The 16365-nt window shown below is 49.8% G+C and overlaps 1 protein-coding gene across 1 annotated transcript; it reads left to right on the forward strand.

The window, feature by feature from the left end:
- Positions 1-370: 370 nt before the first annotated feature.
- On the forward strand, positions 371-15840 carry CELA1 (chymotrypsin like elastase 1). The gene is made up of 8 exons (XM_004601484.2): positions 371-410; positions 1163-1245; positions 4378-4478; positions 5648-5773; positions 6991-7127; positions 8868-9013; positions 14934-15083; positions 15705-15840. Exons 1-8 carry the CDS (start codon positions 371-373, stop codon positions 15720-15722), a joined length of 801 nt encoding a protein of 266 aa, XP_004601541.2. The 3' UTR covers positions 15723-15840.
- Positions 15841-16365: the final 525 nt, after the last annotated feature.

The following is a 16365-nucleotide window of genomic DNA, read 5'->3' on the forward strand; positions in this document are numbered from 1 at the left end:
GGGACGGCCACCTACCTCCGGGCGGGAAACGTGGCACTGAGCCCTCCCTCATGCCACCACTCTCCCCTCAAACCGAGGGGAGTGTGCTGAGGGGAACTCTCGGTCTTGCTTTTGAGATTCACTGGATGCTTTTCAACAGAAAGCAGATGATTAATTCAGGCCTGGCCTTGTTCTGTCTTTGAACAACAGATAAATGAGTTTACCTGAAAAGAAACTTTTGCATTTGTATTTCCATGTCACCTGTGACTTTCCCTGCCCGCCGCGGCTGCCCTGCCAGCTGGCAGGGGCAGGGCAGCAAGGCTGCTGATAAGGGGAGTATAAAGAGGGCTCGGCTCAGGGCCGGGGGACCGTGGGCTGCTCTGCCGGCAAGATGCTGCGTTTCCTGGTGTTCGCTACCCTGGTCCTTTATGGTAAGGGAGTCACCTGGCCCGAAATCTCTAGGGAGGGGGAGCTGAACAGGAGGGTTGGGAAGCTGTCCCTGGGCCCAGGTCACCCCAGTCCGAGGGCAGGGAGTGCCGATCACGCTTCGGAGCCATTCCATTCCCTGTGCGTGCAGACGCCTCGGTGGCAAAGGCCCCGAGTCATGAAGTTGGGTGAGAGAGATCGGAAGCTCCTCCAGGAGCCACAAGGCCCCTGGGCAGGGAGTCCTCCCCGTGGGTACCTGCTGAGATGACACAGCTGCCCCCAGAGAATCCTGCCAGAGCACAGTGGACGTGGGGGACCCAGGCCAAGGGATAACCGCAAGCACAGCTGGGAGCCAAGCTGGATGTCGGTGTTCCGTGGCTCGCCAGCGTCCTCGTGACCCCAGGGAAGCAGATTCTGAGCTTCCACGGGCACCTAGAACGCTCAGCCAGGCCCCTCAGCTGCTGGGTTAGAACCCGGATCTGCAGACAAGGCTCCTTTAACCAGCCCTTCAATAGACGCACCCATACACACACACGCACTAACACACACACATATACACACATGCACACATATATGCACACACATGCACATGTACGTAAATGCACGCACACAAACGTGCATGCACACATGCACATATGCACACACATGCACATATGCGCACATGCACATATGCGCATATGCACACAAACACACATACGCACAGACACCTACACACCCGTGCTCAGACATCATTCACTTTTCTTCTCATCCACAAAAGGACACGGCGCAGAGGATGTTCCCGAAACCAACACCCGAGTGGTTGGCGGGACCGAGGCTCGGAGGAACTCCTGGCCCTCTCAGGTGAGTCCCCCTCAGCGCTGGCTTCCACACAGTGAGTCGGCTGTGCACAGGTACGCAAGCTGCGTGTGCGTCCCTACCAAAAGTGTAGATTCTAGATTTTAAGGGTGAATGGAACCACATGCAGGTGGTTTATCTAAGTGAAAAAGGCTTGGAGGACGGGAACTCACACACCAACCACACTCACCCTTGTCGGCACACATCACATACAAGCCCGTACACACCTGTGTGCACTCCCAGCAATTCCAGCCACACCAGGGAGACCATGAGCCACACCCCCACCTCAGGCTTCACAAAGACACATATGCACCATATTGAGGAAAAGGGGGTTGGGCCCCTTTTCCCCACACCTGGCAATGCCCAGGGCTAACTGCTGGTTCTGAACTCAGGAGTTACTCCTGACAGTGCTCAGGTGACCACATGGGATGCTGAGGATGAAATCTGGCTCAACCATATGCAAACTAAGCTCTATACTATCACTAACTGACACCCCCCCAAGCCCCTGTGTTGTTTTTTTTTTAGTTTTTAATTTTAATTTTTTTATTAGTGAATCACCGTGAGACAAAGTTACAGACTTAAAAGTTTTCATGCTGGGGCTGGAGAGATAGCACAGCGGGTAGGGCGTTTGCCTTGCACGCGGCCGACCCGGGTTCAAATCCCAGCATCCCATATGGTCCCCTGAGCACAGCCAGGGGTAATTCCTGAGTGCAGAGCCAGGAGTAACCCCTGTGCATCGCCGGGTGTGACCCAAAAAGCAAAAAATAATAATAATAATAATAAAATAAAATAAAATCCATTCTACTAAATATTTAAAAAAAAAAAAGTTTTCATGCTTACGTTTCAGTCATACAATGATCGAGTACCCATCCCTCCACCAGTGCCCATTTTCCACCATCAATGGTCCTAGCATCCCTCCCCCCACCCCCATCCTGTCCCCTTCACCCCACCCCGCCTCAGTGGCAGGGCATTCCCTTTTGCTCTCTCTCTCTTTTTGGGTGTTGTGATTTGCTACAGAGGTATTAAGTAGGCATCATGTTCAGTCTATAGTCTGTTTTCAGCCCGTATCTCCCATCCCTAGTGGGCCCGCCTCGCACCCTTTGCTTGGTGATCCCTTCTCTATCAGAGTTGCTTCTGCACCTAGCATTTGACGTTGGCTTCCAAGCTGTGGAGTAATCCTCCTGGTACTTATCTCTACTATTCTTTTGTATTAGTCTCCCATTCTGCTACATTATATTCCACAAATGAGTGCAATCTTTCTATGTCTATCCCTCTCTTTCTGACTCATTTCACTTAACATGATACTTTCCATGTTGATCCACCCATATGCAAATTTCATGACTCCATCTTTTCTAACAGCTGCATAGTATTCCATTGTGTAGATGTACCAAAGTTTTTTTAACCAGTCATCTGTTCTCAGGCACTCGGGTTTTTTCCAGCTTCTGGCTATTATGAACAGTGCTGCAATGAACATATAGGTGGAGATGTCACTTTTACTATTCTTTTTTGCATCTCCAGGATATATTCCCAGAAGTGGTATTGCTGGGTTTAATGGGAGCTCAATTTCTAATTTTTTGAGAAGTGTCCATACTGTTTTCCAAAAGGGCTGAACCAGTCGGCATTCCCACCAGCAGTGAAGGAAAGTCCCTTTCTCCCCACATCCGTGCCAACACCGGTCGCTTTTGTTCTTTTGGATGTGGGCCAGTCTCTGTAGTGTGAGGTGATATCTCATTGTTGTTTTGATCTGCATTTGATGATTAGTTATGAGGAGCATTTTTTCATGTGTCTTTTAGCCATTCAGATTTCTTCCTTGAGAAAGTTTCTGTTCATTTCATCGCCCCATTTTCTGATGGGTTTCATGTTGCTTATTTGACTAAAGAGTTTCCACTTTCCTAACAGGGCAGCTAGGCACTAATTTAAACAATTCAAAATGTGAAACTGGTGATTGAATTCAAAGTTGTAGTGCCTGTTTCCAACAGTAGAGCTTGTTGCTCAACGAGGCAAAAATGAGCCTCGGGAGAGTGATTCTGAGTCTTCCCCGAGAGGGGGCTCATACCTAAACAGCTCTGAGAGCCAGTCTGTGGCGTGTAGGTGACGGAGCAACTCTGTGGCTTCACTTCCTTCCCATGTGGAAGTAGAGGTCGAAGGAACTGATCCTAGGCGGCAGCCCGGAGGAGGCGTGCACAGCCCCCGACACAGACACCCCTATGCGGGCCTTCCCTCGCCTGCTGACAAGGAAAGTAGGAATGTCTTCCCTGCTGATACGTCACCCTTCTCCTCACTGCTCATGCAGCGCCACCAATCTATACTTCACACTTGATGAGTCCTATGATGAAGCCTCTTTGCCATGAAACATCTATGGCCCAGAAAGCTAGAGAGTCTTTTTTGCAGGATAGCAGGAATTTAAGGAGGCAACATGTGGGGCCCAGAGAAACAGTACGGTGGGTCGTGGGTTTCATGTACCTGACCTAGTGTTGATGCCCAAGTCCCCCAGGAGGGATAGCTGAACACAGCCAGGAGTAAGCCCTGAGTATCACCGGGTGTGGCCCCGAAACAACAACAACAAAGAAACTAACAATATGGTTTGGGGCAGGATCTTTTAAGAAACACCTGCAGGGTACAGGGGCCTGGGGGAGAGGGAGAGTATAGTGGGTAGGGGGCTTGTCTTGCATGCAGCTGACCTGGCTTTGATCCCCAGCATTCCATATGATCCCCTAAGCTCAGCCAGGAATGATCCCTGATTGCAGAACCAGAGGTAAGTCCTGAGCACTGCCAGTTCTGTTGTCCCCGCCCCCCCCACACACACACCATTAGAGCCAGAGAAATGTCGCAGCAGATAAAGTGCTTTTCTTGTACATGGAGGACCTGGGTTCAATTCCCAACACCATATTCAACCTCTGGAGCACTGCCTGGAGAGAAGAGCCAAGAGTAAGCCCTAAGCACCACTGGTTGTGCCACTTTCCTAAAAGAGAATAAAGAGAGGAGTAGGAGCCATAGTATCTGAGTGCAGGGCTAGGAGCAACCCCTCTTCATTGCTGAGTGTGACCCAAAAATTAAAAAAAAAAAAAACCAAAGAGAAACGGAAAAGAAGAGAAGAAAAAACACTAAGCTATGCCTCATCTCCTTCTCCCCATCTAGATTTCCCTGCAGTACCAGTCCGGAGGTAACTGGTACCACACCTGTGGAGGAACCCTCATCAGACAGAACTGGGTGATGACAGCTGCTCACTGCGTGGACACGTAAGGGAAACCACCACCCGCTTTCCTGAGGCCTCAGTGGGGGAGGCGACCAGTGTCCTGGCGGGATGTGACTTCTTGGCCTCTCTCCGAGAGATGCCTGGGGGCTTGGCAGGGGACTGTGGGCAACTAGAGGATGTACTGGAAAGGGCTCTCGGAGAGCCCGGCAAGCTCCCAAGAGTATCCCACCCGCACGGCAGAGCCTGGCAAGCTCCCCGTGGCGTATTCGATATGCCAAAAACAGTAACCACAAGTCTCACAATGGAGACGTTACTGGTGCCCACTCGAGCAAATTGATGAACAAGGGGACGACAGTGCTACTGGAAAGGATCCATTTTGGAGCTGGGCAAGCTTGGCTTCTTCTTTCTGGCTCTGTGAGCTTGGGCAACTTAGCTCCCCCAAGCCCTCTTCTCTTATCTCTAAAATGGGATAACAACTGCTTTGTAGAGTTCTTGTGAGAACAAAGTGGGTAAATATTTAAGTGCTGAGTTAACGCTTGGCTGAGAACCGTCTTTCATATTTGTCGTGAGCAATGATACTCAAATGTGTGCAGGCACCAGAATCTCCCGGAAGGCAGGCTGCCAGCCCGCCTTAGCGAAACTGCCCATTTGACATGATCAGGGTGGGACGTGGTAACAAACCTTTCTAACATGTCTCCGGGTTCTGCTGCGACTACTGGTCTGGGACCCATGATTTAGGACCCAATGGCCAGAGTCTCCCTGTTCCTCCAAACTCCATTTGTGGCCGGGAGCCATGGTTTTATTTGTGCTCACCCCACCTCTTCCAGGTTATGAGATATTCAGTCTACGGTGTTTAGTGAATAAACTGGGGAAATGGGGCCAGAGAGATAGTAGCAGGGGTTAAGGCACTTGCCTTGTATGTGGCTGACCTTGGTTGGATCCCTGGCATCACAGATGGTCCCCTGGGCACCACCAGGAGTGGGCCTTCAGCACCACTAATTGTGGCCCTAAACCCAAGAGCAAATTAGGTTGGGGATGAAGTTAATGGTGGTTGCACTCCCTCTCCTGTAAGTCAGTGCACGAGGGAGCGAGAGAGCACGTTACCCCTCGGTGGGCCCCGTGAGGGCTCCTGACACGTGAGGTGGGCTCCCCACCTCTCTCGGGGGGAGAGAAGGCCGGCGCCCCCTCATTCAGGCTCCTCTTCTCCCGCAGCAAAATGACCTTCCGTGTGGTGGTGGGAGACCACAACCTGAGCCAGAACGACGGCACCGAGCAGTACGTGAGCGTGCAGAAGATTGTGGTGCACCCCTACTGGAACACCAACAACGTGGCTGCCGGGTAGGGCCCAGCAGGGCTGCCAGCCTCCGTTACCTTCTTCCTCCGGGGATGCTCCCGGGCCTTGAGAATGTTGAGAAGCTTTAGGGATGGTTTGATCTAGGCTATTTTGCACTATTGGGTCACTCCTCTATAGGATGTATTTTTTTTCTGTCTTTAATCACTATTTATTATTACTTTTATGGAATAGATTCCAACATAAATTTCTTAAAAAGACCCTTGTACATTTTGTACCTCGTACAACATCTAACAGTCTTGTTCTCCTTCTTGGAGAACCTGACAAGCTACCAAAGTCTGTTGCCCACACGGGAGAGCCTTGGAAGCTCCCCAGGGTGTATTCATATCCCAAATACAGTAAAAGATATATACATACCTCTCAGAGAGCCCGGCAAGCTACCGAGAGTATCCCGCCCGCATAGCAGAGCAAGCTACCTGTGATGTATTCGACACGCTAAAACAGTAACAGTAGGTCTCATTCCCTTGACCCTGAAAGAGCCTCCAATTGCTGGCAAAGACGAATAAGGAGAGGCTGCTAAAATCTCAGGGCTGAGTGTAATAGAGATGTTACTGGTGCCCGCTCGAGTAAATTGAGAACAATGGGATGACAGTGATACAGTGATACAGTGACCCTTGTACACACCTAAAATGGGTTTAATCCGCAGCACTACAGAAAAACTGCCAGGGGTGATCCCAAAGCACAGAAGCAGGAATAAGCCCTGAGCACTGATCGGGCATGTCCCCCAAACCAAAAAAAAGAGAATAATAAAAATATATGAAATCTTAGAAAATATAAAAATAATAAAAATATAATGAAATCTTAGAAAACTCCTGCAAGACTGAGGCCTAACACTAGGAAGGGAGTGATTAATACAGTGGTCAAGTCTGGAGAGTGCAGCCCTTGGGTGGGTTCCGGTTTTGGGGTTGTTTCTATAGCGCTCTTCTTTTCATTCTTGTTCTTTGGATTCTCCACTTTTCTACTCTTTTCCACTCCGAGTTCAGGACTGAAAGGGAAGCGTCACTTCATGGTGCAATACCCAGATGTTACCTGCAGGTGGTGCTGTTAAACACACCTTGTCCCCAAATGCAAGCCTGTGAAATTAGAGGTGGAGCGAGTCAGCTCTCTCCTTCAAAGTCCTTATTTTCTAGTCTCTCGGGACACGGGGTCGCCAGGGGGGCTTTCTTGGATAGGCCTTGAGTAAACTGCCCCCTTCCCCCCCCAGTTATGACATCGCCCTGCTGCGCCTGGCCAAGAGTGTTAGCCTCAACAGCAACGTCCAGCTGGGAGTCCTGCCCAAGGAGGGAACCATCCTGCCCAACAACAGCCCCTGCTACATCACAGGCTGGGGCAGGACCAGAAGTAAGTCATTCTCAGTGGCACCATCCACCATGCGCCTCTTGAGAAGTGGCTCAGCTACTGGGAAGGTTTTTCCAGTGGGTCCTAGGACTCACAATCAGAGACTAGAAACCAAGAGAAAAAATAACTGATGCGGGGCTGGAGCGATAGCACAGCGGGTAGGGCGTTTGCCTTGCACGCGGCTGACCCGGGTTCGATTCCCAACATCCCATATGGTCCCCCAGCACTGCCAGGAGTAATTCCTGAGTGCAGAGCCAGGAGTAACCCCTGTGCACTGCTAGGTGTGACCCAAAAAGCAAAAAAATAATAATAATAATAACTGATGCATGAAGTCAGGCTAAGAACAGAATAGTCCAGGGGGCTGGGTGCACAGCAGGGAGGGCGTTTGCCTTGCATATGGCTGACCCGGGGTCGATTCCCAGCATCCCATATGGTTCCGTGAGCATCGCCAGGAGTAAATCCTGAGTGCATGAGCCAGGAGTAGTAACCCCTGTGCATGGCCTGGTGTGACCCCAAAAGCAAAACAAACAAACAAACAAGAACAGAATAGTTGAGAGCTGGGGAGTAGCTCTGTGGTAGAACACTTGCCTTGCATGTGTGAAGCCCTGAGTTTGATCCCTAGCAACAAAAAAGCAAGAATGGAATAGTCACGTCAAAGACTTATAAACTGGGACCAGAGCGATAATACAGCTGGTAGGGTATTTGTCTTGCATGCAGCCGACCACCCTGGCATCCCATATGGTCACCCGAGTAATGCCAGGAGTGATTCCTGAATGCAGAGCCAGGAGTAACCTTTGAGCATCTCTGGGTGTGACCCAAAAAGCCAAACAAACAAAAAAACAGATTCATAAACTCTTATAAGTTAAGACAAGGGGTTTTGGGGGGGGTGTGCGGGAGCAATAATACAGCAGGGCATTTGCTTTGCACATGACCAAGCCAGTTTCGATCCCTGGCACCCGTATGGTCCCCCGAGTACCACCTAAGCACAGAGCCAGGAGTAACCCCACAGCACCACAAGGTGTTACCCCCAAAGAAAACACATGAGAGCTCCAGGTAAGAGCCCCAGACTGCAAGGTCCCCTGGGCACTGAGCTGGGAGTAGCCTCTGCAAACTGTCAGACATGCCCCTCTCCCAATAAAAGAGGGGGGTGAGGCTCAGAGATATTAAGGTCTGTCACAAAAGTCTGTCAACAGTACAAAATCACTGAGCAAACCTGCAAAGAGAGACCCACCTCTAATCTAGGTGTAGTCTGCTCGCTTAACCGCACCGGGGTTCGATTTGCTAATCTTTAACATAAAAGGGTTGTTGGAAGGACCTGAAGAAATAGCTTGTGGGCAAAGGCTTTGAAAAGTCCAAAGAGCCAGATAAAGGAAAGCTGCAACGGGCTCTTGAGAAAGAGAGACAAGGGTGCCCGGTGCCAGCTCTGCACCCCAGTTTACACTGTAAGGAGGAAGCAGAATGGCCGATAAGTAATCAACCGGAAAGACCATACTGGTTACTTAACTAGGATCGCCATGAAGAAAGGCGGGGGGCGGGGGGGGGGATCCTTTATCCTTTTCAGCAGAAGCAGAATCGGATGACTTCCTGGAGGAAGGGACCTTTTGTTTCCCCGGTTCCCCGGAAAGAGAGTATGAGGAGGGGCTATGACAGCAAGGGGCAGAGAGAAGCTTTCAATGGGGTTTGGGGGGCTTTTTCTAGGGAAAAGGTCTGAAGCTAATCTCTGCTACTCTGTGTCCTACTCAGCCAACGGCCAGCTGGCACAGACCCTGCAGCAGGCATACCTGCCCTCCGTGGACTATGCCACCTGCTCTAGCTCTTCCTACTGGGGCTCCACCGTGAAGAACACCATGGTGTGCGCTGGTGGGGACGGAGTTCGCTCCGGATGCCAGGTGAGCCTGCCAGGCTGTGCCCGCCTGCCACCCTCACCCTCGCCTAGCCCCGACTCCACACCTGCGCCCACCCCCATGCAGCGTTGACGGTCAACTCTGGTCTGAAGATGAGGAAGTGTCATGCTGGTAACCTCTAGACTCAGAATCTCAAAATAGAACGGGAATTTACAATTCAGGGGCCTGAGCGATAGCACAGTTTGCCTTGCACGCAGCTGACCCGGGTTCAAGCCTGGTTTCCCATATGGTCCCCTGAGCACTGCTAGGAGTGATTGCTGAGTACAGAGCCCAGAGTAAGCCCTGAGTATCGCTGAGTCTGGCCCAAAACCAAAAAAAAAATTTTTTTTCAAAACAAAACAAAAAATTCATCTTGCCTGAACTCTGCACTTAAAAAGTTCAGTTGTGAGTCAGGACCAGGAGAATAAGGTAGACTGCTCCCCAGTCTCACCCATGTACCCCGAAGAGTGAACCCCAAGTATTGTGCCAGGAGTAACCCTAAGCATCCCAAACCAAACCCAAAACTGGGTAGTGACTCAGCATCTCTATGCTGGTGTGCACAGCTGCTCTTCATAAGTTGTAGCCTTGACTGTTTACATGGTGGGCTGGGCCTGGACTGGCTCATCAAGGCCAATGTCCCCCCCCCACACACCCTTCACCCCGGCAGTACCGACAGGGCTATGTGCAAGTGAGTACGGCAGGGGAGGGGGCTCAGAATTACCTTAGAGTCTGCACACAGAATACTGGAATCTTCTCACGGATGTCTTGATGTAGTTCAACACATGTTCTCGGCTATCGACTGCTGCCAGCCACTGTGCTAAGTGGGAGGGATCCAAAGGTGAACCGAGGGGCCGGACAGGTCATGCAGGGGCCAGCTGCTTGCCTTGCCTGCAGCCCCCCCGAGCCAATCCCTGGAACCTATTATGGTGCCCCGAAGCAAGCAGCACTGCTGGGTGTGGCCCCAAAACACACAAAGATGAAGAGAAGCCATTTTCTAGTGGAGGAATGTGTTGGGGCAAATGTGTGAGTGCACACAGGGGTGCAGTGTAGTTTTTGTTGTTGTTGTTGTTTGCTTTTTGAGTCACACATGATGAGGAACAGGAATTACTCCTGGCTCTGCACTCAGGAATTACTCCTGATGGTGCTCAGGGGACCATATGGGATGCTGGGAATCGACCCCGGGTTGGCCATGTGCAAGGCAAACGCCCTCCCCGCTGTGCTATCACTCCAGCCCCCGCAGTGTAGTTCTATATTACGATGGACACGTGCAGAGGGTGATGAGGGTCCTGAAGGGCCCTTGTAAGACTTGCCTTCTCTGACAACGTAGCACTGTTAACCAAGAAAAGCAGGCAAGAAGAGGAACAGACATTCTGCATCAGAGAACAGCCTAATTCAAGTCATTTGCCAGGAAAGAACCAGAAACACACAGGGAAAGTTGCCAATAGCTGGGGCTGTGGTCAGAGGCCAAATCCAGACAACTTTCTGTTTTTATATGTTTCTGACTTTTGGGGGTGGGGAGGTTCCTGAGTGCTGCTGCCCAGGCCCTGTGGCCACCAGTGCCATAGGGCCAGGTAGGGAACCAGGGGGACTCCACCCACTGGGGCAGGCCCCATACACAGTATGTGTCTTAGCCTGGTGTCATCTCTCCAGACTGTTCTTTGCATTTTTTCAATGGCTATGAGGAAATGGGGGGGGGGGGGGTATGTTGGGCCAGAGAAGTAGCTCAGCGGGCTAAGTGCGTGCTTCGCACCAGGGAGACCCGAGTGTGACATCCGATACCCCCAAATATTTCCTGGAACACAGACAGATTGTTCACTTACGTCATTGCCAGAGCTGCCTTTGCAGAGCTCGAGAACAGCAACAGTGGTTATTTGGCCTGTGAAGTCTAAGATACGAATTGGTTCTTATTCACACCATTTTAGGGACTGATAAATAATGAAGCAGGAAAGCAGTATCGGAGTTAGGGCTTCACAGTGCCACATTTGTTGAGAGTTTTAAACAGATGAAGAGCCTGGTCAGATTTGCCTTTTAAAAGCATTCTCTGGGGACTGGAGTGATAGCACAGCAGGTAGGGCATTTGCCTTGCACGTGGCCGACCCGGGTTCGATTCCCAGCATCCCATATGGTCCCCTGAGCACCGCCAGGAGTAATTCCTGAGTGTAGAGCCAGGAGTAACCCCCGTGCATCGCTGGGTGTGACCCAAAAAGAAAAAAAAAAGCATTCTCTGATGATAAGGTACACACATTTTGGAAGAGGATAAGATCAGCAGGGGGACTGGTTAGGAAAGACTCAATTATGGAAGCAAGAAACAGGGATGCATGAATGAAGGCAGTGAAGAGGAAGAAAAAAGAATTATTTCCAGACTTTGGGGTTCATTGATGTTATGGAAGGGTTTCTCACCTCAGATGAAATAAGATATGTAGGATTTGGGGGGTGGAGGAATAAGTATAGTCCTTCACAAGCTATGTCTGAGATCCCACTGGGATATTTGAGTCTAGTTAGCTAGTAAGAAATTTGATATATAAGAGGGCTGGAGAGATAGTGCAGTGGGTAGGGCCCCTACCTTGTACATAATTGACCTGGGTTTGATTCCTAGCACCTCATACCGTCCCCTGAACCCTGCCAGGAGTAATCTCTGAGTGCAGAGCTAGGAGTAAGGCCCGAGCACAGCTAAGCATGGCTCAACAACAAAAATTAAAATAATTAAATATATGAACCGGAAGGACTGGAGAGATAGCATAAGAAAGAGTTCAAGCACTTGTCTTGCAAGCAGCCAAATTTGTTCAATCAGAGGCACCACATATGGCTCCCTGAGCAACACAGGGGGTGATCCCTGAGCACAGAGCGAGGAGTAAGTCCTGAGTAGCCCTGACTGTGCCCTTTCCCACAGAAAGTCTAGTAGGTTTAAGGAGAATGACAACTCAAAGAGCAGAGGTGTTAGTAGTCTGAAAGGAGAGTGGGAGTCGAGAATGGCACAGGTCCCAGAGGAGGACGTGATGGCCCTATGAGCACACAGGGAGGCACCCCAGAGTGTGTGTGTGTGTGTGTGTGTGTGTGTGTGTGTGTGTGTGTGTGTGTGTGGCAGGAGCAATAACACAGCAGGTAGAGCGCTTGCCTAACACACAGTTAATCCAGGCTTGATTCCCAGTATCCCGTATGGTCCCCTGAGCATGGCCAGAAGTGGCTCTTGAGCACAGAGCCAGGAGTTATCCTGAGTGTTGCCAGGTATGGCCAAAAACATTAAAAAAAAAAAAAGAATGTGTATGGATGTGAGCATTGTGCCAGGTTTGCTGCAAATCTAAGTGTTCTATTTCCCCAGGAAGGGGGAGGCTGAACACTAGGGTGTCCAGGTCTGGACTAACTAGGGTGAAGGGGAGAAGATGCTCATAGTCGGAGTTAGAGACCACCTAGGCCCTACTCGGTGGAGAATTCATTCCCTTTTACCCCAAAACCCAGGTGAAGGAAATGGGTTCATCAAAGACTGGGTTTTCCTGCATTATTGAGAAAAAAGGACAAGACTGTAGATCATTCTCAAGGTCCAAAATAAATGGAGGAGGAAGAGAAGTTAGCAGGAGGGTGAGTGGCAGGCTGAACTAGAATCAAAGGATTCAAGTGGTTTTTTGAAGGCAAAGAGAATCAAGGGACTGACGGCTTAGTCATACCAGTTTCCCCCAAGCTCAAACCTAAAAGTCAAGTCTACTGGGACCACATGTGCGTTGGTAAGGCAGGAAGAGGGCAGGAGAGGACAGAAAGAGGGAAGGGAGAGAGAGGAGGGAGGAAGGCAGCGTTACTGCATAGGGGCAGCTCTTTTCGAGTCCTCTCGTCAGCTTCACCTAGAACCTTCTGTTTTATTTTGTTTTGGGGCCACACCGGGTGGTGCTCAGGATTTACTCCTGGCTCTGCGCTCAGGGATCACTCCAGGTGAGGCTCGGGGACCATATGGGGTGCTGGGAATCAAACTCGTGCCGGCTGTGTGCAAGGCAAGCGACTTCCCCTCTGCACTATCTCTCTGGTCCAAGCTGTTAAGGTTTAATATTTCTAATCATTTTCCTTTCTCTCTCCCAAGACCTTGCGCTAAAAACCCAGAGTGCTTTTCTTCTGGCTGTCATTCCAAAACACAATTCTCTGAGGCAGTCATATCTCTCAGTCCCTGCCCACTGGAATTTCCTAGAGTCATCTGGGTTATAAACTTCCGGGCCCTCAACCCATCTCAGAGAAAATTCTGAGTTCACCCCCAGCTCACCCAATCTCTCTGATCTTTTCCAGTGCACCCCTCGGCCCTGCTCACACCCCCACCCCTCCTGTTACTCCTTTTCTTCTGCATCCAGAGAGTGGTATTATTCTCAAATCCCTATTTAAATTGGGGGGAAGGAAGTTTAGGTTATTTGTTTTGTGTCGAGTATAATATGATAAAACCCCAAGCCACATTGGGATTGGGTACACAGATAGTTCCTTTTTATAAGAACCGCCCCCAATTTGAACTTTTGGTCTTTTTCTCTAGTTCTTCTTCTTTAAAGGTTTTCATTTTATTTAGATTATTGGTATAGAGGCTGGAGCAATAGCACAGCGGAAAGAAAGAAGGAAGGAAAGAGGGGCTGGAGTAGTAGCACAGCGGGTAGGGCTTTTCCCTTGCACACAGCTGACCTGGGTTCGATTCCCAGCATCCCATATGGTCCCCTGAGCACTGCCAGGGGTAATGCTCAGAGCCAGGAGTAACCCCTGTGTATCGCCAGGTGTGAGCCTCCCCCCTCCAAAAAAAAGTTGGAAGCTCTATGCTAGCATTGTAGAGTGGAAAAATATTAATAATAGGGGCCAGAGTGATTGTAAAGTGGGTAGGGTTCTTGCCTTGCATGTGGCTGACCTTGGTTTGATCCCTGGCATCTCATATAGTTCCCTAAGCACTGCATGGGGAACTATATGGATGTAACTCCTGAGCACTGAGTCAGGAGTAACCTTTGAGCACTGCTAGGTAGAGCCTAAAAACTAATAAACAAAATCAATAGGATATACTTCCTGTCTTGAGACGTTCATAATGTGGGAGGTAAAAACAAATCGTGAAACCAAAACTACAGGGCAGAACATGACATAAGTGGTACAAAAGTACATGTTCATTTAGAAAGGAAGAAATTCATCTTGATGTGAAACTATGGAGGAACTAGGGCTTTGAATTAGAGCTTTAAAGCTGCAGGACTATGGAGAGATAGCACAGCAGGCTATCTTGCACTTGCCTTGCATGCAGCCAACAGGAGTTTGATACCCAGCATCCCATATGGTACCCTAAGCCCATCAGGAGTAGTTTCTGAGTGCAGAGCCAGGAATATCTCCTGAGCACTGCTGGTATGGCCCCCAAACAAAACAAAACTGAAAAAACCTATAGGACTGTGCCTACCAGAGCCAGGCTATGGGGTGGGATGGGGAAAAAAATTTAAAACGAAAAACAACTGAACTTTAGAAACATTGATGGATTTTACATATGAGGTATAAGCAAAAGCAAAAAATTAACTACTAAGGGGCTGGAGAGATAGCACAGTGGGTAGGGCGTTTGCCTTGCACGCAGCCGAACCCAGGTTCGAATCCCAACATTCCCATATGGTCCCCTGAGCACCGCCAGGAGTAATTCCTGAGTACAGAGCCAGGAGTAACCCCTGTGCATGGCCTGGTGTGACCCAAAAAGCAAAAAATAAATAAATGAATAACTATTAAAAGATTTTGATAGGCCAAAGAGACAGTACAGCAGGTTGAGCACTTGCCTTGCATGTGGCCAGCCTGGGTACAATCCAGCACCTCAGCACCAACATCCCAGCACCCGAGTCGGCCGGACGTGACCCCTGAGAGTCAGGAGTCAGCCCTGAGCGCTGCCGGGTGTAGCCCCAAGCTAAATCAGAAACAAAGAGCGTTGGAGTTTCAGGACTCTGCTTCCCTACAGGGTGACTCTGGCGGCCCTCTCCACTGCCTGGTGAATGGACAGTACACTGTCCATGGCGTGACCAGCTTTGTGTCCAGCATGGGCTGCAACGTCTCCAGGAAGCCCACTGTCTTCACCCGTGTCTCTGCTTACATCACTTGGATGAACAATGTGAGTCTTCTCCAAGGATGGCTGTAAAGGGTCCCCGGGAGAATGGCTGGACAGGGGAAACCACCATATTCCCTACACGGGGCTATTTACCCCTCCCCTTGCCTCTTCTGTCCACTTCCCCCGAGGCCTCTTTCACATACCTATAAACGGGTTTCACCGTATTGGCTGCATCACTTACTCAGATCATAATAATTTGAACAAGCCACATGTCAGGCTATGGGAAAGGGAAGAGAGAATAACAGCCCCTTTCACAAGCTCTTTCTAAGAGCACAGTGCAAATTGGAGCTACGCTTTAAAAATGAGCTGCATGCATGCTTGAGGGCTCGGTTAGAACTACGTGGACTAACCTAGTTGTGGCAGAAACTCACAATTATCCCACCCGTGCCTTCAGCAAACACACTCTGGAGTCTCGGAGCGTGCGCCTTGGCTTACAGTGGTTTCCAAGTCTATTCCTGTCGTTAATCCTGGGCATGTTCCTATGTCACTGAATTATTCTGACAGGGGGGAACTATTTCCTGCCCCATCCCTCAACTCATCACAAACCCAGCACAGAGAAAACTGATGAAACAAAGGGAGGCGAGTCCAAGTTACTGGCTTTGAAATAACCAGCTTTTTCTTTAGGTCATCGCCTACAACTGAACATTTTCCTGAGAACAGCAGTGGTCTTCCCAGGAGGATTTCAGACCCGCAGCAGGATTTGGAACCATCAAGGAAAAACCATTTCTAAGAGGCCACTGTGGCAGACACAGAAAATAAAGCTTGAAAATACATCCTCACCCTGTGTTTGTAACTAAACCCTCTCGCCCTCATTTCTACAGGAAATTTAGATATAAGGCCCGAATTGGATTTCACCACATTTCTAAACTGGCTCTTCCTGTGGCTGCCACTTTTACCTCTTCACAAACCAACCAAAGCAGGAGTGCATTTTCTTTTTTGAATTATTTTAGGATCTATCTAAATGTATCTATCCATTAGTTTGCTTATCTGTCCCATGCCTGGCTGCTATATGCAAAGGCCAAAAATCATTGAAAATCATCCCAAGAGTGATTCCCAAGGATTTCAAGTCTTCCCCTGACTCTCTGGGAAGATCTGGCAGTATTCTTTTTGTTTGTTTGGTTTGGGGCCACACCCACTCGTGCTCAACGTTCACTCCTGGCTCCTCACTCAGGAGTCACTCCTGGCGGGGCTCAGGGGACCATATGTGGTGCCAGGGATCAAGCCTTGTCACTGGGTGTGAAAGGAACAATCCTGCTCTGCCCCCCATCTTTTGTTTCCCTTTAAG

The sequence above is a fragment of the Sorex araneus genome, chromosome 2, assembly GCF_027595985.1.
Source record: "Sorex araneus isolate mSorAra2 chromosome 2, mSorAra2.pri, whole genome shotgun sequence".
Taxonomy (NCBI): Eukaryota; Metazoa; Chordata; class Mammalia; order Eulipotyphla; family Soricidae; genus Sorex; species Sorex araneus.